The 26295-nt window shown below is 43.4% G+C and overlaps 1 protein-coding gene across 1 annotated transcript in view; it reads right to left on the reverse strand.

The window, feature by feature from the left end:
* The window catches only part of Skap1 (src kinase associated phosphoprotein 1), a 292032-nt gene that overhangs the window by 195775 nt on the left and 69962 nt on the right, over positions 1-26295 (reverse strand). Inside the window, exon 4 of the mRNA XM_041665298.1 lies at positions 21668-21769. Coding sequence (XP_041521232.1) covers positions 21668-21769 — 102 coding nt within the window. The remainder of the gene's footprint in view (positions 1-21667; positions 21770-26295) is intronic.

The following is a 26295-nucleotide window of genomic DNA, read 5'->3' on the forward strand; positions in this document are numbered from 1 at the left end:
TCTAAAGGGCATGAGCATTTGAGAGCTTCCTGCATTTTCTCCGGGTTCCCCCTGGAGAAGTCACATCTCATCCGTGTGTGGCATGAGACCACTTCCTATGCGTTTGCCTCACACCGAGCAAGACGCAGTCCGTGGTCAGATAAATATACATATCTGTGCACTTTATTATGCAATGGCCTCCGAGGCCAGGAGAGGGTGTCATATGCCCTGGGTCTGGACTTAATAAATGGTTGTGATCCACCATGTGGGTGATGGGAATTGAACCCAGGTCCTCTGGAAGAGCAGGCAGTGCTCTTAACCACTGAGTCATTGGTCCAGCCCCCATATTCAGAAGTTTTAGGTTTTGCCTCTTCTCTGAGTTAAAGTCATGCAGCATGACTTTTAACCTTTTTGTGCTTTTTGAAAAGGCGTGTGCGTTTGTGTTGGTCATGCCCGCGTGCGGTGCATGTGTACAGGAGTGTGTCCATGGGTGTGCCTCTTTGAAGGATCACTTCCTTTCCTCTATTACGATCCCCCTTATTCTCTTGTGGCAGGGTCTCTCACTGAACCTAGAGCTCACTGATTCAGCGGGACTGGCTGAATAGCGAGCCCCTGGTGTTTGCTGCCTCTGTCCTAACCCGCAGGGCTGAGTCACAGCGACACCACCTAGCAGGCTATCATGTGAGCACTGGGGATCCAAACTCGGGTCCCCAAGCTTGCCCACTGAGCCATCTCTTCAGCTATGACCTCTTTCTGCATGCCCAGCGGGCGGCAGCTGCGGTCTGCCACACTGATCACCAAGGTGAAAAGTCCACACTCAACGGTGCCCAGCGTCACGGTGCTGTGTTTGCTACATTCAGCATGTTAAACAGGTTCTTAAACGGGTTTTCTTCGGTTGGTGTTGGCTTTATTGGGGGCACGGTTCTGTTATTGTCAATCAAGACACATCTCTGAGGGAGGCGTTCATTAGGAACATTTAAGGAAGCCCAAAAAGGATCTTCCCCAACTTTGACCTTTCTATTTCAGAATCTTTGCCCGGGGGGCGGGGGTGTTGCCATTGCTGGAAGCTGCTTTCAGTTTGGAAGAGAACTTGTTCGTTAATTTACCCAAACGCCCTTCACACCGTCAGCTACATGCTGTATGCATCGTTGTTGTGTGTGAACAACATACAGCTGTAAGTTACAAGCAGGGAGAGGACAGGGGAACTTCAAAGCAGTTATGTCACATTAACCACTAACACGTGTGGCCGTTGCAAGGTTGTAAAGCATGGGTACGACGACCTTTATTATAAACAACCTCGTGATGCATGGCCTCTTACACCACACATCTTGCTCCTTGCTAGAACTGTCCTGATAGTGGAGGGGAAACACCTTCGTTTGTTTTAGCGCATGCAGAACTAATTAAAATAAGTGTCAAAATCTCTCTGTCCCAAGTGATTCATGAAACCCTGAAGAGTTCATTTGTTTCAAAACTAGGAGAATAGAAACAATAAAAACCCCCGAAAGGAACTTCCTCGCCTATGGGAGCCTCTCTGGGTCAAACGGCTCCAGCTCTCCAAACTTCCAGGGCTCCAGAAATGAACTAAAAATAGAGCGCCTGCCACTGTCTCTCTGGGATTCTGTCCCCTGGCCCTGCAGACTCGCACCCTGTTGTCCTAATGTCCCTCTCTTAGCTCACTTTGTTGCTTCAGTGTGGTTAAGTGGTTTATCTAGGCAAATGAAAGACTCTAACGACACCGCTCTAATTCACAGTTCAGGTGCAGGCCTTTGATGCAGTCTCTATGCAGCACTGGTTAGCCCAGAGCCACCATGTAGCCCAGGCTGGCCTCGGACTCACAGAGATCCACCTGCTTCTGCCTCCTCAGTGCTGGGGATACTAGGGTACACCACCGTGTCTGGACCATGATTACATCTTAAGTATCTTTAAGTGTTTGTCTTCATTCTGTGTTGACTATAGATTAACACTCTCAGAAGGGCATCAGAAACATTCCCCTCCACTATTTCTTTTCTAGATCATTCTCAGCTCTGGGGATTACAGCGCTTGAAGTCTGAGTACTAGCAATGTTTATAGATTGCTACAAACTTATTATAAAGGTCTCAGATCCAAAGTCTTTTTTTTTCCTTCAAAGAAATATTTTAGATGAGAGGAAAACTGAATGGGGTAGGGTGTTGCCCAGCTGGCAGAGCGCTGGCCTAGCTAGCACACATGAGGCCCTGCTGGCTTCAGTCCCCTGCGCCACACAAACATGGGGTGGTAACACATGCCTAAGGTCTCAGATCTTGGGAGATGGGAAAGCGGCTCAGAACTTCAAGGCTATTCTTTGCTTCAGAGAGATTAGAGCTAGCCTGGGTACATGAGACTCTTTTTTTTAAAAAAAAAAAAAGAACCGAATAGCAAAGATTTTTGTGGTCATTTAGAAGAGGCGCTGGACTAGGGCACTAAAGAGCGGCCTCTGCTCTTTTTTGATGCTTAGGATTTTTCCAAAGTGATTACTAAATATTATGCAATAGAAAATACTGTGTTGTCAATATAGAAAGGCGTGTATTTCAAAAACCCTAAATGACACAAAAAGCTCCTCGCAATTTAGATTGGGGTTCCCATACATCTCTACCTTAATTTTGCTTGCTTGCTTTTTTTTTAAATCTTGGCCAATAATGGGCATATCGTGCTGTAAAAATCTCCTCAAACCTACATGTTGTGCCCCATCTCTTTCTTTTTCTTATAACTTATCTGTTGGGGACCTGGGGTGTCTGCTGGCAGCACCGCTCTGCCTGCCTTTCACAAAATGTCTCCCCCAAGCAGGTCCCCCTGTTCTATGTTCCTTTCAACGCAGTAGTTGGACTTGGGGGCTTGGTAACTCATTGACCTTAGCTCCATAATTTGGAGAATGGGTGCCCACCCATGACGGTAGTAGGACTCACTGTGATGTCCACAGTTACGATGGGACTGAAGGCCAAGGACCACAGTGGACACAGAATCAACATGCCTGACCCCATGACCATCTAGCCTTGTTAGGGTTCCAGCCCGTCTGCACATACAGTGTGTGTGCAGATGGATCTCAGGCTTAGTGACAGAAGGAGGCCACTCCTCTTAGGAGATCACGGTGCAGGTTAAATGGGGTGATGCATCCAAACAAGACTCTTAAACTGTGAAGTGCTATCAAGTGTACAAATTGGTGACGGCCTAGTCATTAGCAGAGGCTTAAATACTTGTATAATGAAAAAATATTTTAATGTGTTGGAGAATCTATCTCTTGAGAAAGATTAGCCACGGCACTGACTAGAAGCAGGAGATGCAGTGTCAGATTTACGGAGTAATTTCAGGGGACTAGACGGCATGCCCGTTTTGGGAAGCATACAGACCCGAGCCTCTCATTCAGGGAACTCTTGAAGGGAATGAGAGAGTCCTGTAAGAGTCTACACATCGCAGACATCACAATGCCGTTTAGACAACTTACGCCATAGCCACCTCTCAAAATGCCGAGTCATGATTTGCAGCGGGCGGACGCCAAGATGTTGAGTCATGATTTGCAGTGCACAGCTAAAGCAGTGATGGTTTTTATCTGCCTTTCAATCTATGAAGTCCATTAATCATGGATTCTAATGTTGTCCTCTGGAAACCTTTGCTAAGTCGCATCTCCTGTCCTGCTCTACATCCTGGTTTCCCCTATAAATTTACCTGAGGGTCTTCCTGCAGCTCCTCTAGTGTGCCCCTCTGACCTCCTCAGTCGAAGCAGCGAATGGCTGAGCCTTTCTCCCCTCACGCCCTTGCCCACAACGCTTTTTTCTTGTACCTCTTACAGACAGTTTCTGAAATATAGTCCAAGGTTCTCTTGGCTGGTCAAGTGACAGCCATCTCCCTACAGCTACGCTCTCCAGAGTGAGACCACTGTCTTCTCCGGGTTACTCAAGGATAGATTTAGATGAAAGTTTAAAATTAATGTAATTATTTTTGTCGACAGCTATACCTGGGGATGGCTACTCTCGTAGACACTACAACCGGTAAAGGATGCTTCCATCTCTCCGGCAGGTCTCCAGCATCCTTCCCCTCTCTGAAGTCAAGGGAGACAAGGTACTATAGCAACAGAGGAACGAGCTTGGAAGTGAGATGCCTTTTTGAACACTGGACTTAAAACAGGAACTTGTCTCAGTGGGGCTGGGGATGTAGCTCAGCCAGCCCAGTCCTTGCAGGAAACCGTGGGTTCAATTCCCAACACTGCATACATCAGTTGTGCATGTGTAGGCCTGCAGTTCCAACATCCTGGAGTTGGATGCATGAGGGCCAGAAGCTCAAGGTCATCCTTGGCTACATAGCAAGTATGAAGCTAATCTGGAATGCATCGGAATCTGTAGAAAAAGACAGGGGGTGGGTGGGAGTGGGCAGGAGCCTCAGTGCCCAATACAGCGTCTGCAACGGGCATGTGTTTAATCAGCGGCCGCTCTGTTAACATGCTACTGCCTTCTCAAGGCTCACCAGAATGTCCGAGTTTTCCTTTTAGCAGGACGCACAGTCTCTGGAGGAGAACCGAGACATGCAATCGCCTTCCTGCAAGGCAGTGTGGCATACTGGAACAATGGTAGGCTTCAGAACTAACGAGACGTGTCAAACATTGCCTTTCCTGCGTTCCTAGCTAAGGACCTTAGACAAGTCAAGCTCTCGGATGCTCAGTTTCTCCATCTGTGATATGGGAACACATGCAGGCACTGTACATCGTGGTGCTTAGAGGTAAATCATATAAAATTACCGTGTCCGGGATCCGGTAGCCATCCAATAAATGTACTGCAGACAGCAGCCACTTTTAGTTCACCTTCCAGATGCCACGCTTGCAAGAAAGCTGTGCGCTAAGTGGTTGCCGTGACAGATACTGAAGGCTGAGCTAATAAATCTCCTGTAGTGGGTCTCGATGCATTTGTTTAAACATTTCTTCCTCAATAGGGCTTTCTCTAGTGTCTCTGGAAGGCACCAAACTAAAGTTTTTTTCCCCTTGGTGATGTTATCAATTCTATTTATAATAGTTCTCTTAAATTTATATTATATGGAAGGAAAAATGGAATGCTCACAATTCATCAGGCGGGCTTTAATTCCCCATTCCTCAGTAGTTTTTACTACTATGAAGGCATTTATGGAGTCATATACTCGAATGCAACCGCGAAGATTGGCATAAAAAATTGTCACCATCACTGTCACCAACGAAGACTGCAGCTTAAAATTTTGCCAGGACAGCAAGTTGGAAATTTCTGCCACCAGAGCATAATTCAAAAGTCACAACTTGACAAAGGGAAAACAAAAAGCACACATGTGTGCACACACAGAGAACCCACCACTAGAAATTAAATCTATGCAGCGGATATTAGAGAGCTTGGGGAGGAGAGGTGGGACATCCTGCAGCCCTGGACACTTTTCTACGCTTCTGTCCCCTGGACTTCCAGCTGTGGGCACCCTGCTCCTCTCACTTGGCGTGATGGTGCTCTTCACTAGAGCTGTCTTGTTCCACCAACTGTGAGAACACTGAGATATCTTTGGGGCACGAGGGTAGAGAGGTGAGTCACCAATATAGTAGTCAGCAATTCCCCAGAAAAACAACAACAAAAAAGTCAAAGAGCGAATGAGTAGCCAAATAAAGACAACGATGAGTTCAATAACCCAGGCGATCCCGTAGCAAGGATTCTGTTATCATCGAGCACAGTGCCTTTATCTCTCGGAGACAATCAACCCTCAGCCAGAGCAGTGTAACCTTAAACCCTCATAACTCAACTTAACGTAGTGTTAAAGTTTGGGGGGATATTTGTCAGCACTGAGGCTGATGCGATCAGTCTGGGGAACCCTAGAACAAAGAGCAGCGGGTGCAGAAGGCGTCACCTCTGCGTACATTCGTCTCCTTGATGAACAAGGAGCTATTAACAGCAGAGAAGGCGCTATCTGGGTGAGGAACGATGCGGCTGCTTCAGCTGCTTCTCCTGAAAGTGTGGAGAAGAACACAGAGAGCAGGGAGTTAAGAAGCAGTTTTTGTTACTGGGAGAGCATGGACTATTTTTAAGTACTGTCATTTAATTTGGTCAAGTATATAGACACCTGTTTCTCAAGGGCAACCGGAAATCAGTTTGAGACATGAATCTGCTTTGAAGCTATGCTCCCTGAACTCCTTACGTCAAAACACTAGATACGTTATAAATAAAATACAAGTTGTATGTAAGTTATATAAAAATTTATATAAGATGTGAAAATTCTAAGAGGATTAAGCATAGCTTTTATGCAAAGTTTGAGAAGAAAGGTCATACACACCCTGCTTACTAAGAGTGCTTCTTAATAAAATGTTCCTGGGGTTGGAGAGATGGCTCAGAGGTTTAGAGCACCGACTAATCTTCCACAGGTCCTGAGTTCAATTCCCAGCAACCACATGGTGGCTCACAACCATCTGTAATGAGATCTGGTGCCCTCTTCTGGGGTGCAGGTTGACATGCAGGCAGAACACTGTATACATAATAAATAAATAAATCTTTTAAAAAATGTCCCTGGAGGATGCACTAGTTTCATGGAGCTTGTGGCTTTTTGAAAATGCAGTCAAGACCATCTTCAGACTCTTCTTGTCAGTGACAACATCTTGTTTCAGGGTGCTGGGATTTGAACCCAGGACCTTGAACATGCTATGTATATGTTCTGCTATTAAGCTATATTCCAGTCCCTAAATCGTACTCCGATTAAGAGCTTCTATACCAAATATCATTTCTAACCTCGTCTTCCTCATACAACTTTGACCATCACTTCACTCACATTATGTCCTAAATCAGCCACCGTTGTCAATGACCCTTAAGTAGAAACACCGCCTGTATTGTGTTTTTTAACACCACATCCCGTTTTCAGCTTAACTAATGTTTTAAAGTACATGACAAACACTACATTTCTTACTTAAAACAATTTTCTTTAATTTTAACATTTTTATATTATAATAGCTTTAAGTCACCAATAACATTTATGAAAGGCTACTATCAAACCTTTCTCTGAATGCAGCTTGTTGCCATGTATGTTATGTGTGTGTGTTTATTTCAGAGGTAAGATTTTATTGTTGTTTCTGCCGGCCAGTTTGACTTCTATGGTTCCTCTTTAAAGCTCCCCGAACTTGCTCAACTCTGAGCTGAGCATTTAAGTTAGCATCTCAGAAGCCCAGGAACTTTCCCCTAACAAACTTATTAAAATACATTTCAGCAGCCCAGATACAGACAATAACATAAAATATCTGCTTTTGTCATTGAAAAAATGGCCAGTATATTTCATTTTAAAAGGATAGTAAAAGTTTCTTAATCAAAAATTTCTCAAGGATTTTTTACCGCATGGATTTACTGCGGACTGGCTGCATCTGCTGGGCCAGTAAAACTGCCAGCCTGCCTCGGTCAATATCTCACATCAAGGCACCGCAGTGTAGAAAAATCTCCCTGATCGGGGAAATATTACAGGATATATCCCTTTCTAACTCTACCGATATAGCTCTCATGCAGACATTTATGAGACTTGAAAGGATTGAGGGAAAAATAAAACCCCGGCTGCTTTTTAGGTTTCTTAAAAAATTCTTTATTGGAATTTCAATAATTCATTTAGCAGAGTGTGCAAAATTTTCACAGAATCTTTTCTTAATTTTATACTTTTGTCGTATATTGAAAATCATACCTGGCATGCTCTTAGATCACTTAGACCGAAAGCCATAATACGTTAGAATTATTATGAGGGATAACTTGGGCATGAGGCTGAAGAACATTCGGAGTCAGAGAGGAGACAATTTCTTGCCGATTCTATATGAGAAAAGTAAACTTAAAGTTGGGAAACTTTGGCTTGTTGCTTGTGCGGTGCTAGCCCGGGTCTCTGCAGCGACAGTGACTTCGGCTGCAGTTGTTCTCCCGTCAACATGCAGGATCTCCCAGCACAGCGACCAGGACTGAACTGCAGACTGGACCACAATCACATTACCCAACTGCCAGAAATGACCTGATCACCACGGCTACGATTCCAGCTGTTCCTATGATTTAATTACTTAAAAAACAAAAGCCAGAAGGAAAATTTAAGAATTTAAGAAGGAAAGTGAGAGTACAAGAAGCAGTTTAAAAAAAATGGGAAAGGACAGTTAGCCCGAGACACAAAATGTAACTCTCTAAGAGCTCGTAAGCCTTGTGTCTCCACATTTAGAGTTTCCAGATCTGTTCAGTGGAACAGCCAAGTCCTAACTGAACTGAAGCTAACATCGACTTTGCTGCTCTCTGTCACAGATCCTCTTGTATCTGACAGGCAACGACATTCGTCTTGCATACTTCCTCTATCAAAATTAGACGAACAAGACACTTAGACAAGGCTGGCTCTTTACAACTGAAAATGTTTCAGAAGGAGCTAGACGCATGTCTCTTAATGCTTAACGAAATCTATCCAAACGAATCAATATGTCTACAGTTCAGAAATCACACTAACAGTTGAATTTTTATTCAAGAAGCAAATACAAATGTCATAAAAAAGAGACTGTCCCTGTTCCGTGTCCTTTAATGTATCTCATTCCCAAATAAGTAGGAGAATGCTAATGGATTCAAATTAAAGGGAAATGCACTTAAAACAGAAGATCATCAAACTTAAACAAATTCATTACTTTTGAAGAGGCAAGGCACAGATGATTCTGCATAAGAAGCTTCTTGCATTTTCCTAGTGTTCCTTGGGACCACTCAGAAAGCTCTCTGGGTTTATAGATGAAGGCATTTGCACACAGAAAGAGACCGCAAAGAGGGGGAGAGGCTGCCTAACTTTCCATACCGATGCTACGTTAGAGCACACGGCAGTTGTTTAGAATAAGGTGCTCAGAGAGAGCTCACACATGGTTCCCCAGGACAATCTATTCTGTCACTTTTGGCCACCACACCTCGTCCTGACACCTCCTCACAACTGTGAGAGGCCAACCTTCACGAAGAATTTCTGCCTTATACTTATTCATTATGATTCTTTGAGACACCGCTATTCTATTCTCCCTAATTTTAATGCTAAAAGAAAGAATATAAAACCTTAAGGTGATTAATACATTTTACTTAAAAGAATAAGTGTTCTACAACGAATTTTTTCCAGAAGAAAGGAGATGTTATGTTTCGGGGCATTTATGTGGAAATATTTAGATGCAACTTAAAATCAGAAGCTGGGGAAAGTATACGTAAGAACAGGGACCATTTGTGGAGACCAAACCGACCAAAATGGACACATCAGCAAATGCCACAGGTGTAAACAAAGGCTGCTGTCCGCCTCCCTGCTCAGGAAGGAGTGTTCAAGTTCTTATAAAACAATTTAACTGCTTCACAGAAAATGCTGCCTTTACAGGAAAAAGAAACCAGACCCAGGAGGAACCCAGGACACTAGACACGGATCACAGTCGGTGGTAAAGCTGGTCAGCTGACCCGATTATCGATAAACTTCAAAAATGTAGTATCAAATTACTGTTCTTTTCGAAGTGTAAAAATGAGATTATTACTATGAATAACCACAAATGCTTTGCTACCAGCGGCTCTTTACAGGTTTGTTCAGTTTTATTCTCCAGTGCTCATAGAAATGTCAGTCCAAAAAAAACAAAACAAAAACCCAAGTAATCAAGGTTAGATTTTTTTATTCGTATGTCTTGAAGGAGAAGCACAGTATTTAATAAGACAGAATTGATTTCTATGTCTTTAAACATAATTATCACCTCTTGATGGGAGCAAATGTTTCCACTCATTTTCCCTGTGACAACGCCTTCTACCCTGCCTAAGTCATTCTTTACCACTTTCTTGTGGTATCATAGCCCACACTCTGTCCTGGAAAGTCAGCCAGTACTTGGTGTTACAAAGCGAGCCCTCCAAGTTGTTTCTAGAATTCCCGGAACTGTCCCATGGGGACCCATCTTCCCATTACATTAGAAAGTGACCTGAGCAGAGGGAACTTGTCCCCACCACTTCTCAATTTCTGAGAGTCCCCAGAAAGGGCTTTAAAAGTCCCACAAAACCAAACAAGCCTCAATCAGTGCCTACTTTCCATCCAGCGACTGGTCATCGAATTTTGTCTAGAGATTTGCTGGTCTAAGGTACAGCTACTTTCGCTGGCATCTTCTGAAACAAATATAATTTCGGGCTGCCCATAGAAATACACGTCTCTCCTCGAGCTGCCTGCCATATACTAGGACTTTATAAATATCCCAAATGTGTCTACTGAGGAAATCGTATGACGATTATAACCTAAAAATGATAAACTTAATATATGATAGGAAATGCAGATGTGTTTAAATGCCAGCCTCTCCCTTTAAAATGGACAAGGAAAAATAGCTGGGAACTGGATTTAAAAATCATGTCCAAGGCTTCCCTCATGTTTGACTGAGGAACATAAAACTCTCCAGATGATGGTTGGTTTTGTATGACTTCCCCTAACTCAGGTACTAGTACACGCTGAAAGGAAGCTGCTAAGAGAGTATGTAAAATTCTTTTGAGTTTTAAAGCGTTTATAAGAAAAATAAATATCTTAAAAATAGATATTTTCAGTATGATATGCACGTGTGTGTCTGTAAAATTTTAAATTATTTAATCCAGTTCTCATACTCAGTGTTGAAAATTTAACAATCATCTTCTCCCCCTACCCTAAAACGTGGCAAGACAAATCCAGGAATGCTTGGAGTGTTATTGTATTTTACCACAAGAGGGCGCTAGAGAATTCCGATCGCTTCCAAGGTCTATAAAACCCTTTAACTGCTACTTTATAGACATTCAATTACAACAGGCCATAATACATTAAGGCATTAAAATATACATATATCGCAGCATATGCCACAGCACACGCTACACGAGTGTGCTCTCCAGATGATCACCAGCGCCAACATCAAACCAACGCTCGGGCTTCTAGTGCTTCGTGCAAGATTGTATTCTTCGGCCCTCCCCTTTCCAAAAGGCAGCTCCCTTGGAGAGGGGATCCCCTTGGAATGGGAAATATCACGGCAGGTGATAAATACCCAGTGACTGGAGGGTACGGCAGGGCGGAGGAGGCTAAGGACAACTAGAACTGAAATTTATGCAGTTTGGAAACGAGAAAACTCTGGGGATAAATGTTCACCGTCTTTAAGACCTTCTAAAGGTAACACTAGAAATGAATTAGGGGAATTCCTCAGTCTCGGAAGATGCTGCAGATAAGAGCAATGGCCTGAAACCAAGGAAGGAAAAGTTTAGGTTAGACATGAAGGATAAATTGCCAATAATAGTGGGGTGGGAAAGAAGTCCGGCAAAGGAAGGATCCCAACCATAATGGCTACATTTGGTAATTAATTAAATGAGATATTAGGAAGAATGATGTGACTTCATTAGATGAGCTAGATTAGATAACCCTGAGCTCTGACACTCGGCACACAGCTTCAGCGTTTGCAAATGTCTTCCAGGGTGACAACGGCCATCTGCAGACAGAGCTCACGACAGCAGCCAACCCTTGCTAGTAAAATAAAATCCAAGGCTTTATTGTGAAAAGACATAACTGTAAAATTGGGCCTACATGTCAGGGCATTCTGTGAAAAGATGCTATGCCATGCCAATCACAGGCTAACCATTTATAAAAAAAAAAAATATTTCAGCCAACGGTATAAAGGCTTCTCAGTGGAAATGTCCCACGAACAAACGATTTCCCCTAAAAATCCCAGTCTTCTACAAGTCAGAGATTCGAATCTGCATAATCTTGGCTTCTTGCTGATGGGTCTGGGTTCAAAGCCCTTAGGGCACAAGATTTAAAAGAAAAAGGCTGTTATTAAAGTCCGAGAGGCAGGTTAGAGAAGGGGACAGAGTTTGTGCACCCAGCCATCTCTGTCCTGTCCACCATGATATTCTGGTCAAACCAGAGCTTCAATACTGGTTAGTCAATCTCTCTGTGTGTGTCTCTCTCTGTTTCTGGGATAGAGATCAAACTCAGGGCCTTGCCCACTCTAGACAAAAAGTTCTACCTCTGAACTATAGGCCCAGCCCAAAGAAATTTTTTACTTACTTGAACATTAGGTCAAAAGAATGTATGGCTATCAGGAAAGCAAAGATGGTCAAAGAGTGAAGAGTTGAATGTGTCTGTGCGTGTGTGTGCATGTGTATGTATATATGTGTGTGTGTGTGTGGTTGCATATATTTGACCTTTGGGAGTAATTTTTCTAAATTGATGTGAATATTAAACTTTGAAGTGAAAATGGTCAACATTTTTGGAATTTAAGCAATGACAATCTAGTTGTTAAGATACTACTAAGGGCTTTAGAATTTTAACCACGATTGCCATGGGCACAGTAACAAATGCTAGCATGATGAAACAGTTTCTACAAACCAGAGGCTATACTGAACTATGCCGCATTCATGGAAGCCTAGAACAAGGTAATTCAGCAGGGTGCTATGCGATTTCCCTATCAAGGGCATGCAGAGATGCAATTCTTCCCCCGTCACTGGCTTCTGCACCCCCATGGGCAGAAGCAATGGAAGCCCTACATGTCTGCCCTGACTGAGATGACCAGGGGCAGCCTCAAGAGTTATTTACTGTGCGAGGAAGCCATCGTTATTAAACTCGTTACTTGTTGATGAGTTTAGGCTTTGGAGAGAAACCAACAAACAAAAATATACTCCAGGCGTTATGGAAACAATCTCATCTGCCAAGTCTCTCTTGAAAATCAGCCACTTGCTCTTAAAAGCTCTCAGCGTTCTCCCACTAATTCGAGAGGAAGCTCAATAAATGTTTGACCTTTCTGGAAAAGACTTCCAAAACCGCTCTGGCCAGAAGTCAAATATTCTTTTCCCTTTCTTCCAAAACATTGCAGGACCCACCAGCCAGTCCTTGCTGTGGTCTCTGCCCCTCATCATCGTCACTCGTCTCTATATCATACACTCAGTGGCAAGGAAGTCTCAAGTTCCTCCCTTCTACGGAAAGGACTTACCACTTACTTCCCTTTTGGATCCCATGTGCTAAGCCCGTAACTCAATAAGGATGTTCAATATAGATATATTCAACAACAAAACCTTCAATGGTGGTATATTAAAATCTATAAAATGGACAAAAGGACCAGAAAGACAACTAATTAGTCCAATGTCAAATCAATTCAGGGATTCACTGTATTTTCTCCACAGTTGTGTTAGCGTTTATGGAGGCTTTGAAGAACGTTTATAAAATATACCGTCCTGGGACAAGGTTTATGAACGTACAGATGAAAGATGTGTGTGTCTGAAGAACTTCACTACTTCTTAAGAGAAATAATACTTCAAGAGCCAGGATCAGGCCGGCAGGACTGTTTGAGCATCACCTTGAAGAACATGCTGGGACCACACACATGAGGGAGTTCTCACAGGTGAGGAGGGAATGACAGCCCCACAGATGTGACTGCGGTGCCACTTGGTAGCTGTGGGAGTGGGGCCCTTCTTTAAAACTGGGTTTCCTCTTTGGTAAAGCCACACTCCATTAGAAGACTAGTAAGCATCTTCGGGGTCTAAAGTGCCGTGATTTCATATAGAAAGTTAGATTACGTTAGCAAGTTACTGTTTTGTTTTGTTTTCTGGCAAAAGCAGCCCTGTGGAGGATGACCCAGAGCCAGCGTGCATGAGTGTGTTTACAGGGCACTGAGGAGGGTTAGAGTTTAAACACACACCCGCAGCTGGATATGCTGGGCTAAAGAATGAAAAATGGGTTGTTCATAGACAGATAATTGTTATTGTTTTTTAATTCGTCACGAAACATGTATAATCTGTGGTAATCATTTGTTCAAGTTATATAAATTACTGTCAAATTTGAAACCCCGTTCGTCATCTTCATCTGTGATTTATACCAGACTACATAAACGACATGATGCCTTAGATCTAATAAGACATTTGTCTTCATGAGGAAGGCCACTGCAGTCATGAGTGACAGCTTGCTAACCCTTATCACGGATAACTCAACATGGAGTCCCCACTCCTCTCCATGATCTGAGATCAGAAAAACTCACCTGAAGCCCACAAAAAATTTCTTCAGAAGCCCACCATGCTCCTCAGACTGGGGGCTCACTAGGGAGTGTGTTCTTGGGTCCCCAGATCACAGTCATATAAAAGACTTTTATGTTCCTCCCCAGGCAGAGCCTCAAATGCACACACGTTGCTTCTATTTGTGTTGACAGAAGCCATGTGCCTTTCTTTATTCAAGAGAAAAACACTGTCTAGCTAACAACAAAGATGGATGCAATTATCGGGAGAAGAAAATGAAAATGTGATCATTGTTTATTTGAATTGTGGATGCATGCATGTGGGTTTATTTATTTGGGGTCATTTTCACTATCTTCGTGGTATAGAATAAAAAAGAACTAAAAACTTTACATATGTTCACACAGTTCATATAATTTACACACATGCAGGGGAGAGAGAGGGAGAAGGAGAGAGAGGAAGGGAGAAGGAGAGGGAGAGAGGGAGAGGGAGAGGGAGGGGGAGGGAAAAGGAGAGGGAGAGGCACCTCATTCCATCAAGGGAAAGGAAACAGTTTTCTCTCTCCAGCCCCTTCTTCCTTTCCATCTGCTCAGGTGCTGTTCATACTGGGGTACCGAGTATTATTGGTCCTGGGGACCCAATGACTGAATCTATGCTAGGTCTCCAACATTTCGGGTAAAGTATCTCTGCACACATCTTCCTCCCAAGCATGGACAGATTTCACCTACGAACGATCCTGATCAATGAGGTCATGTGGCTCTAACCCCTACATCATTCATCGGATCCCTCAGCAAACCTTACAGAGTGCTGTTACTTACTCAGTGAGCCCGGATCACGGAAACTGGTCTTTCCTATTTTGCAGCTATGGAGATGTGAAACTGGCTTGTGGGAAGACAGTTTTTTATCCTCACCGAGTACCAAATCTGTCGGGAGAAGTGTTGCTCTCGTAGCTTTAGGTGGCAAAACTGGCTCAGTACGTGGAAGTTACTACACAAAGAGAAAGTAGAGGTTCAAAAGGCAGGGCTTCAGCCCATCAAAAGGAAATCATCTCTGATGACTAGAGTTCTTTCTAGAACTATAATTTTGAAACTGTAGAACAAAACAGAAAAAGGAGTAGTCTACAGCCATAATTGGAGATCTTTACCGTCCCAGCAGATAAAAGAAAATTTAGGCCACAAGAGAACCAAAGAGCACCATTTATACCTATGAAAACAGGAGGAGCATATCCAACCCGTGCTGGAAGAGATCGTACAGCACTGAAACGAAATAAGAACTGCCAGGATACAAGGGAAGTCTCACTGACTTGTAAAGAATCAAAACAATGTAGCCTGTGATCTTAGACTATATTATAATAAAATTTATAATTCAATCATGGATAGATAGTAGCATTTAAAAGAAAACCCTAGAGCCCACAACAAAACAAGTTAAAATAAAAATCAGAACAAAAGGGACCTGAGAGATGGTTTCATGGTTAAGAGTGAGTACCGACTTGCATTCAGTTCAGCCAGCAAGGCTGGTGACTTGTGTGGCTCACAACTGCCAGTGACTGGGCTCCAGGGAATCCAGCGCCCCCTTCTGGCCTCCACAGGTACCTGCACTCGCATGCACATACCAGCCCCGCCCCGTATATTAAAATAAAATATGTATTTTTAAAAATCATTTAAAAAAGCACCACAGATGCTTCTAAATAACATATAAGTTTGAATTCTGTGGGATACTCAGAGAGAAGAGTTACAGGGTAAATTTCAGCTCTGGATAATTTTATTCACAAGTTAACACTGTATTAGTGGGAGAAAGCAATGAGGAGAATGAGTTGGAAAGCCCAAAGAATAGGTAGCTACAGGATCCAGCGGGACCCTGACTCCCCCGCATGGACTTGATCTGCCCATCCATGGCCAAATCACTGTCTCCTTCAAGACGGAGGTGACACTATGTCTCCCTCTAAGCTGGGTCTGAAAACTAAAAAGCTGACCCAGGAGACGGCCCCTTATCACACCTCCCAGCCCCAGGACGCTCACACCCAGACCCCAGGACTCCTAACTTGGACACAGCAAACAGCAGCATAAACTTGAACTTCACCTCCCACCCCCATCTAGTCAATGCATTCAAGTCCCTCTTCCTTCTCTGCAGCCACACATCCACAAGGTGGGTGGACAAAGGTCGTAATCTTCTGTTTTTAAACAGGGTCTCACATAGTCTGGCTGGCCTCAAACCCCTTATGTGGTTAACGTTTGAACCTCCTGCCTCTGTCTCCCAGCACCGGGATGGCAGATGGGTGCCACCATGCCCAGACCTAAGTCTTTGTTTTCATTCCACAATACCATCAAGAGGGTTTGAAATACATTCGGTTCTAATGTCTCCTTTTTTCCCTTGATTGAAAATTAGAAAGCACTAGAAAGTTAACTCAGTGGTGAAATACTTGCCAAGAATCTGAAGGTTGAATTCGCCAGCACTGGTAAATAATAATAACAACAACAACAACATTAAAGCCCCAAATAACTAACAAAAAGCAGGTCTATTGCTGTGTATAAACTTTTTTTTTCCTAAAATGCAGAGCTTCTTGCATGCTCGGCAAGTGCCCTGTATTCCTAAGACTGTTGTTCACAATCATAAATCCCAAAGCCACTCACATGGAGAACTTAGATGAAAGCAGAGAAATTTAAAACTAAGAAAGGCTGAAAGCAGTGCCACTAAGATCCAATTCTAGAACATTCTTTATACTTTTAAATGTGCTTTTCAAAAAAAAAAAAGCACGGAGTTGAAAATGTCCACTATTGCTACCTGGCCAAATTTGCAGTTTCTTATAAATCAAGTATGTAGTAAATTTCTCATTGAGTTTTTGTGGTTGGTCATTGTTCTCCTGGAGTTTTCCAGATCTTTACATTCCCAAGTCGTTTCTCACCCAGCAAGAACTTTCTCTGACCTTCCAATAGTCCTGGGTAAAACTAGCTGCAGATACATTCTCGCTTCTCTACAAATACATGTGTCTAACATTTTCATTTGATTAGAATACAGTCATATATAATAACACTGTTGCAGATTTTTTATTTCTTTTAAAACAATTCAGTTTTTTTCTTCCTTCCAGAAGGAGTCACTGCACTCTGTTGAATGCGTACGCACTTTCCCTAATCCGTCCTTGAAGGAAATGTGTAGACAGGGGTTCTTCCTTATCCTAACGAGGGAGGTTTATAGCCGCATTCTAGATTCTAGACACTAAGATAAAAGAGATGCTGGGCTCTCGGGAGATGGCTTTCTGTTCAGTCACTGTATCCGGTGTTTCCTACTTCCCTCTGCGGTCAACGCTTTCTCCCTTTCCCGATGGAAGAACCGATGCTTTCAGTTCAGAAACCTAGACATCAGCCTGTGTTAGCAAGACTTCATCCCAGTGGCAGCACCATGTTCCGCGAGTGTTTCTCCACAGGATATAGCCTGCCAGGGACTGTGGGCTTCACACAGGAAAACAGAACTGTAATCAGGCCGCAAAATATGCTCTATGCATGGTTTAGTCTATAACCTTGGTATTCTCTCTCCCTCTCCCCACCCCATCTCCCAGTCCTCTCCCTCCCTTCTTCCCTCCCTCCCCTGGACACCTGGCCAGAATTCCTTGCACTTCTGGGTCTCTTTGCAGTTTCTACAAAAGCATGCTCCAAACATGACATGCACCGTGGTTATTGCTTCTTATCAGCAAAGCAGTGGGCAGACGGGCAGACTGTGTGTTCTTTAATGATTCTAAGTGAAGGACACTGTCCTGACTTGGGAGAGGCGGAAGAAAACAATGCGAAAACGTTTCGATGGTTTCTAAGACAGATAAAATCCAAAAGCTTAAAATGGCTGCCACGGCAGAGCAAGTTAACCCTGTTTTCTTCCCTGAGCAGCACTGTGGCTATTTTGTCTGCTGATGGAGTCACGGACTTTGCACCTGCTTGTCTGTGTGTGTCTCCCAGGGAGATGGTGAGCACATGAGGATGGGGGCTGCCCGTCTTTGCACTGCTTACCCTTCGCATGGCGCCATGGACTATAAACAAGTGTTGTTAAATACACAGCACAAAGCATTAGTGGCCTCTGCAATGTTCAGCGTAATTAAACAGAGTATAAAAGTCTACCCCAAGTTCTAACCCTACAGCCCTCTCTCTAATTCCACAGAACATTTACGCATCTTTAACTCTCGGGAGAGGGCAGCATCCATCTTGCCTGCCACACATCAAGGGCTCCTGTTCTGTTCCTGGCTCAGTGCTCTGCAGAAGCTCAAACGTGGTGTTGTGCGCTAGGCAAGTCCCTAACACACACTACCCCCGTCTCTGCCATTCACCGAGTCACTTGCGGGTTCTTTACCTTTCGTGCACGGACACGGAAGACAAAACATCTTGGCAGTAACAATTTCATATTGCTAATATAACTAACTTCTCTCTTGGGAAACCTTTTTTAATATTTAATTTTATTTGTAGCCTACATGCGTATGTATGTAATACCACGTGTGTGGATGTCTAGAGAGGCAGGGGTGAGCATCAGAAAACTGGGGCTGGAATTTCAATTCCAGGTGGTTGTCCATCACTCAACACGGATGCTGAGAACCAAACTTGGGTCCGTGGGATGAGCAGCAAGTGCTCTTAAGTGCTGAGCCCTCTCTCCAGCCTCTCTTTCATAAGGTGTTTATGGAACAGACTTATCCACATTGAGATTATCCACATATAAGTGTTACTCCTTTTAACATGAGTTTTTTCCCCAGTGTCAGGGATACAACCATAGTCCTGTCCATCGTACCTAAGCAAGAGCTCCGTCAAGAACTATACTCCAAGATCCACCAACACACTTTGAGAATTCAACTTTTTTAACAAGAATATTTGTGTCTATGTAGGGTACATAAATGTGTGTGTGTTTCGTGTGCACACACATGTGCACACAGGTGACCACTTGCATTTAGCACCTGCATACACATGAATGTGGAGGTCAGAGGTCGACATCAAGTACTTTTCTCAGCCACTTCTCCACCTTGTATTTTGAGCCAGGGTTTCTCAGTGAACTTGGAGGTTACTGATCTAGCAAGACCAGGTGTCAGAAAGTTCCAGGGATCTTCATGGCTCCACCCCCAGCCGCTGGGATTGCAGGTATGGACCGCATCCTGATGGAGGTGTTGGGTGGCTAAACTCAGGCCCGCATGCTTATCCAGCCAGCATGCACTTTCCCAAGGGAGCCATGCCTGCCCCATTCCTAATGAAAATGAAATTTTAAGTGTTGAGTGTACTGCTTATATAATCTGAGCCGAAGCATGTGAGGGATAGATCCAGCTGTGAGCTTGTCTTAGGTAGGGCAGGAGTAGCAACAGTAGAGCAGGCTAGTAATAGAGCCTCTAGAGCCAACACACACAGGTTCAAATCACGGCCCTAATACACAACAGTGGCGCAGCTAGGTAGGTCTGTAAAGTGAGGGTAATGTTAATGTCTACCGCTAAGGGCTTCTGTGAGGATCAAACAACATATCTGAGGTGCTTAGAACATAAATTCAAGAAACGTAGGAAGGGCTCAATAAATGTCAGCTTTAAGCATTTTGATTTATCCAGAGAGAGAATATGAGTGATCTCTCTCTAGGATATAAATAAGTCCCAGATTGCTGTGGGTTCTTTCTTTTTTACAAATTTCTTTACAACTTTTACTTAAATATCTTATATGTTTTTATCCATTATTCTCCTTATTTTTAGGAGCTCTCTTTTGTATGCATGCTTGTATTGCTATCTTAGGGTTCAAAACCAGAACCTTGCATATATGTTAGGCAAGTATTCTACCAATGAGTTACACCCCCACCCTCTAGGTTCTATTCTTCATCATTCAAGTTAGCTTCTGATTCTTACCATAATGTCACATTCTAGTTGATGCCTTTTCAGTACTCTTCCTCCTCCTGTCCACCACGTGTCCTCTTCTTTTTCCCCTTCCTCATTCCATCCCTTCTTCCTCCTATCCTCCCCTTCCTCCTCCCATCCTCCCCTTCCTCCTCCCATCTCCCCTTCCTCCTCCCATCCCCCCTTCCTCCTCCAGTCCTCCCCTTCTCCTGTTCTCTTCATATCCTTCTCATCTTTCTCTTCTTTCTCCAACCTCCTTCTCCTCATTTTTTGTTTTTCTGTAACAGAATCTTGCTGTAGCCCAGGCTGTCCTAAATCCTCCTGCCTCACCCCCCTAACAGGTGTGTGCTTCCACCCTCAGCTCACACTCAGCTCACAGTACCCCTTCTAATTTGAAGCTTTATTGTGGCTGGAGAAACCAAAACACTGCGATACAAATTCATAAGGATAAGGGTTTCCACCAGTGAGGACCGCAGGGACACTCCCAAGAATAGGAAACCTAAGTGTTAACTCAGAATTCATTGACGTCTAGTTGTACTTCGAGGTCTTTCTGGCTCACTTATTGTGTTCTCAGCTGTATTCTGGAAAGCTGGAAATACCAAATAAGTGACCTATGAGTTAACGAGGCACCATTGTGCTGATTCTGTCAAGCATTAGATTAATCAAAACCAAATGAAATGTTAGTTTCTTCACGTCTTGCACTGTTAATTTTCTGCAATTATTAATCAGCTATCAAGGTAATTATTAAGCGTTCAGTCCAAACAGTGTTTTTAGTGCAGTACCTGCCCTGGCGTGGATCTTACTGACTTTGAGCACACGGGTATCACTCACTCTGCTAGCATACGAAGCTCAGGTAAGATAAAAATATTCTTACGCAATTCAATCCATTGCTCTGAGGCGGAAGTCATCAATTCAATGAAAGAGAAAAATAAGACTCATCAAAAAGCCTCCATGAAAGAGCAAGTGATAAATAGGTAACGAGAGAGGAAAATAGGGAGTGTGCGTTCTTGATATTTAGAGAAAAAAGAAACAGAAGACTATGGATTCACAGAGAAACACAGAATAATTTACCAACTTTATTCCCAGCCCCTAAGAATAATAAGTACCCAATTTACTATTCGGTTCAGGAACATCTTCACCCTTTCCTCCCACTGGAAAGGCATGAGAGGGTTTGATAAGGACACCATGCACATCGAGATGATCAAACCTTCTGCTCCTGTGGCCGGATGCCAGGAGAACACAGCAACCTCCCACCCTTGGGAAATCTAAGCCTGCACCGGAAGCTGGCAGCCACCAGGCCGCAATCTCTACATGAACAGATTTAAAAAATCATGGATATTTTTGCATTACATGTTACCCACCATTATATACATTTTTAAATGTTTTAACAATAAAATTCTTTAACTCCTCCTATTTGCAAAAATTCAAATAAAATTGGCGCTGGGGGTATGGAGGGAGATTTGCACTGAGTTCACATGCCCTTCCCTTGAATCAGTTTTGGGCAGAGGTGTGTGAGCACAGGTGAAATAATATGGTATAATAGGCTCAAGGGTCTCAAGTATATCACAATAAATTAATAACCCAATTATCTGTAAATGCAAATTCCAACTCTTAGGCATCTCAGTGAAGCCACTAGATTGGAAAGGACGGAAAACCTAGGCCCTGCAGTCTTAAAATGCCCTCCTAGCTGATGAGCTACTGTTTTTATAAAGAGATCAGTAACGATGTCTTCCTGTTCCAACATGGAGTTAGTGTTTCCCTAAATACACCAGCTTTGGGAGCGCTGGATTACCCAAGAGGATCAGCACCACAAGGAAGCCAGGAGTTATTCCTGGCAAATCAGTGATCAGCAACACAGAAAACCCATCGCTGGATACAAAATGACAACAGGAAGGCAAGGGTGCCCAGAAAGGTGACTCACCCTCATCCTGATAATCTGACCAAAAGGATGCATCTGAGGTGAGGGGTGGACCGTGGGTCCCACTCAGGTTGTCATCAGAGCTGTCCTGGCCAAGGTCTCCTCCTGAGGGTCCAAAGAGAAAATCAGGTCATCCTGTGTCGGACATCTTGGTGTCTTGTATTTACAGGTGTCTCCTGGCACTTGCACAAAGGGATTCATCTCTGACCTGATGGGCCTGTCTGCTACTGTCAGCACAGGAGAGAACTTTGAGAACCAACTTACCTGTGTGTGAAATATTCCCCTCCCACCGACCTCTTTCTAGCACTAAGCAACTGGTAGCTTGGAGTGGAAGACCTTTTGCCACAAAAGAGCAATTTCTCTGTCACATTTAAAATGAAAACACAGCTGAATAAATTTGTTTTCATATAGTCTACATCTCCATGAATTACAACCTTTACCCCGAAGGCCTCTTTCTCTTTCCGTTTCTAAATGAAACAGAAAGAATGGCACAAAGGGCTAATCTTCTCCACACAATGTAATGGAGCAAGGTCAATACTCTCCCTCTGCCGAAAAATAAGAGCAGTAAACAGAGAGAACCCAGACTCGGCTGGATTCTATTCCTATTTAAATCACTACTTGTTTTGCAACCTTAATAAAGTTCTCTCTTGTAATTCTAGTTTACAGCCTGCAAGCAACCTCCCAGGAATTCTAAAAGCCGGAGGAAGGTAATATTTGTTCTGCAGAATGACTTTGATAGAAGGTAATGTATATACAATACTGAATTATGCAATTAAAACATTGCTAATCCCTTTTGGGTGTTTTCGGCCTACATTGAATTGTATTTTGTAGAAGTGGCCAATGCTATCATGATACTTTAAAAGGTTCAGGCGGAAGATGCTAGCTCACTCAGAAACCGGAAGAAAATGAAAGCATTGTAAATTGCTTGCCTTAAAAATCCCCCAAACAGAGGTACAGACCGCTGATAAAAAGAACGCCGACAGCTGCTTGGTTCATTTCACAAACATGAAAACGGGATTTTTCAACTGAATTTAATATTATCTCCGATACTAATTTCCAAAGGAAATCACCAATGCTAATCTCAGTAAACACTGTAGCGTTTTTTTGGCCCAGGATTTCAACCAGGGAGCCGTGAAACCAAACAACCTGCATAGAATCTGTATTGCCTCACTTTAAAGGTTTATTTCCTAAAATTAAACTACAAGGATAGGGAGGACATAAAATGATATTTAAAAAAAAAAAAGGAAAAAAGGGAACGGCTGTGGTCTTCTTTTGCCACAAACCAGATTTCTCTTCAAATGCTCGGTGGTAGTTAGGTGCCCGAGACTGCCCGGAACACTCGCAGGCATAGGACTTTAAAATAAACTGCGGAGTTTATTGTAGAAAAAGATTCTTTTACCTGATGCAACAGTGACCGGCTAACGCCAGAAGAAACACGCTCTGAGCATAAAAGCATCCCTGTGCGATCGCTATCCAATAAAAGCCTCAAACACCAGACAGAGCGTTAAAACACTCAAATTTTACACCGTGGCAGAGCCACTGAAATTACATTATCAGCGAGGAAGTAAATGAACTGCCTGGCAGAAACCTGAACGGGAGCTGCAAAGACAAAAGGAATTTTCACTTTGGAGGCAAATCAGAAACCTTTTTTGTTGTTGTTGTTGTTGTTGTTGTTGTTTTTAAAGCAGTGTACGTTCTAAGCAAAATTTAACACTTATATTGAACTTCATTGCTCAACCATCATTCTAGATTAGCTTTCTGCTTGCTTCATATACCTGATAGAACTACCACTGAGAGGAAGAACCCGTTCCTATCAAGTCTAACATTTAATATATATTATTATATATTATATATGTATATGCATGTTATACATTATATTATATATGTGTAATATATATAAAATCAGAGAGATTTTTGTGTTTGTATTTTTAAAGACAGGGTCTCTCTATATCACCCTGACTGTTCTGGAGCTTACTTGTGTAGACCAGGCTAGCCTTGAACTCACAAAGATCCTGCTGCCTCTGCTGCCCGAGTGCCGGGTCACCATTGCCCATCCTTAAATAAGTTCTACTTGGTGTAGAAGCTCTCGCCCTGCTTGTGTAGAGCTTTCATCCACTTTCCCTCAAAGCAGCTTCCTCTAGGAATAAAATCTGCCAAACCAACAAGATAATACTGGCACATTCGGGCTTTAGCTGTATTTCATGGAATTTCTGATCAAGATCCAGTCCGGCGTGCATTCTGCATTCATAGCAATTCCTTGTCTAAAAGCCTTATGCCAAACACCTGCCTGGAACTGGTGCTTGACTTAGGCACCTCAGAAGTAAAGTCACTTTTGGGTGATTCCAGCGGCATCTGAATAGTGATATAAGGTGAATTTCAGCTCCACTGTGTTCGGGGCCAGCCCGTGCTCCTGCTTCTATATGCAGTAAGGATTACAACTCAACACTTCCAACGGAGCCCAGGTCAGCACTCCAGACGGCTGCGGTAGAGGAAAATACTGAAAACCTGGCCTTATACTTCAGTGCAGTTAGTTCCTGATGCTGAAGATGTCCTAAGTGTTTTTACTGTCATACCCAGTGGCCCACCTCCCTTGGGCTCACACAGAACCTGGTCTATCACAATGCGTTAATAGACGCTCCTGTATAATTAAAATGACCACAGCTAGTTGAGATGCAGGGGTGGAAAGTTTTATGGAAGAACCGACAATTACCGTGGTCATTTTGAATCGGCTTAAGTTAAAAGGCCTAGTTTTTCCTTAAAACACAGCCATTCGTGTCCTGTGGATTCACCAGCAGCTCTCCCAGGCCCGGTTCCAAGTGGCCACACTGCAGTCCAGTGGGAACAGACACAAATGATCGCAGGCTGCAGGGACAGCCATGTCCACTCAGCCACCGAACAGTCAGGGCTCGGAACTCCATCTGCTTAGAGCGGCTCTCTCCCAAGCAAGCCCCTCTGCCACCAGAGACCCCCTTCCCGCTGCGACTCCCTCAGAATCAATATATTTCTCTACAGATACACACTCTAACACACTGTATCTCCATTAATCACATCCCCTGCCTTCAGCCTTTTTCTTTGTATTTCTAAACAAGATCTAGGGGAACTCTCTCAGGGGTTCACCTGCTATTAGCTGGTAATTTGTCCCCCGATCCTAAGTGTCATAAGAATCGGGCGCTCTATATGCTCCTCCGTATATTCGATGGCAGGTACCTGAGCTGAGGGCCCATCGCAGGGATGATTTCTCTATTGTTCTTTTCTGAGAGGCAAACTCAATTTCATCCACGCTTCATGGAGTGGTAAGTTGGGAATTTCTGGGGTCGGAGCCGAAAGATAAAGCAGCTTAGTGTCAAGTGTCAGGTAATTATTTGCCAGGTTTCTGTGCTGTTTGTTTTTAATCCCTGGGTTTTCATTACCCATGAGTTTCCCCCATCATCCTGAAACAGTGGTTCGGCCACTAGAAGTTGGCTTTTGCTGGCTCGGATTCAACCAACTGTTGCCGCTCCGTAAGCTTTACAGCGAAGTGAATTAAACTGCTAAAAACTTGCATTGACTAATTCAACTCCAAATAGAATAGGAGAAAAATGAGCCACAATGCTCCCCTCGTAGCTCTTGACGGACAGCAAACCAGTCTACCGCTTAGGGACAAAGACAGAGAACGGCGACAGTTTGACCAAAGAGATGAGAAGAGACAGAAAGCAGGCTGGACATTTTCCCCAATGCAATGAAATACAAAAACAAATGACATATAAAACACACGCACGTTTTCTGTTCAGTATGTGAAAGACTCGTTAGTTCCTCTCATGTCAGTATAAGTCACCCCCGCCTGTTTCTCTTCGAACTAGTTGTGAGTGTGTTGTTATAAAGTCCCATGTCCCCTCTCAGCAACTGTGTGTGCTGCATGCTTAGAAACTTCCTGGACTTTCTATGACTTTGATGCATTTCTTTGAACAATGTACAGAAATAGAAACCAGCGTGAAATTGTAATTTTGTTTTTTTTTCTGTTACTGCTATTGACATTAGAAGACAACATAGGACTTCCTACTCCACTTAGCATTTAAGAACCCACGAGGCACGTGGCTCCCTGTTTAAACTAATAAATCCTCACTAAAATGCTATAAATAAAGTTTCCTGATCCAAATCCAGTTAGCTTTCATGCTTGGTAGCATTAATATGGCCAGCTCTTCACAGACCTATTTAACACGAATACAGTTCCCCAAGCCGGACTGTGGTAGCATCATCAAAATGGCCACTTATCACTCCTGATTATAACCGTTCAACTAAACCACTGGATCTAAAGAAATACGTTGAACACAGATGTGACCAGACATGTGAAACGTTATTCACATGTGAGGATATTACCAATCACATCTACAACTCCAAAGCTGTTGGGGGCGGGGCTGCAGGGGTGGGGAGGCCATGTCTGTCAATACTTGCGTTATAAATCACACACCATTTTGCACAAACGCATGCATTAGAAAATGTATGGTGTTTCCCACAGAGCATCTGAGAGGCTTCACCACCTTCTAAATATCCATCTGGACGTGGGTGGTTAGTTCTTAGGATTAATCCACGAACAGTGAAGGTCTCAAATTCTTCTCCATCCCATACAGTTTGAGCTCTTGCCCATCTTTCTC

This window comes from Microtus oregoni, unplaced genomic scaffold (assembly GCF_018167655.1).
Source record: "Microtus oregoni isolate MIOR12 unplaced genomic scaffold, Mior012 000015F_ref0000493, whole genome shotgun sequence".
Taxonomy (NCBI): domain Eukaryota; kingdom Metazoa; phylum Chordata; class Mammalia; order Rodentia; family Cricetidae; genus Microtus; species Microtus oregoni.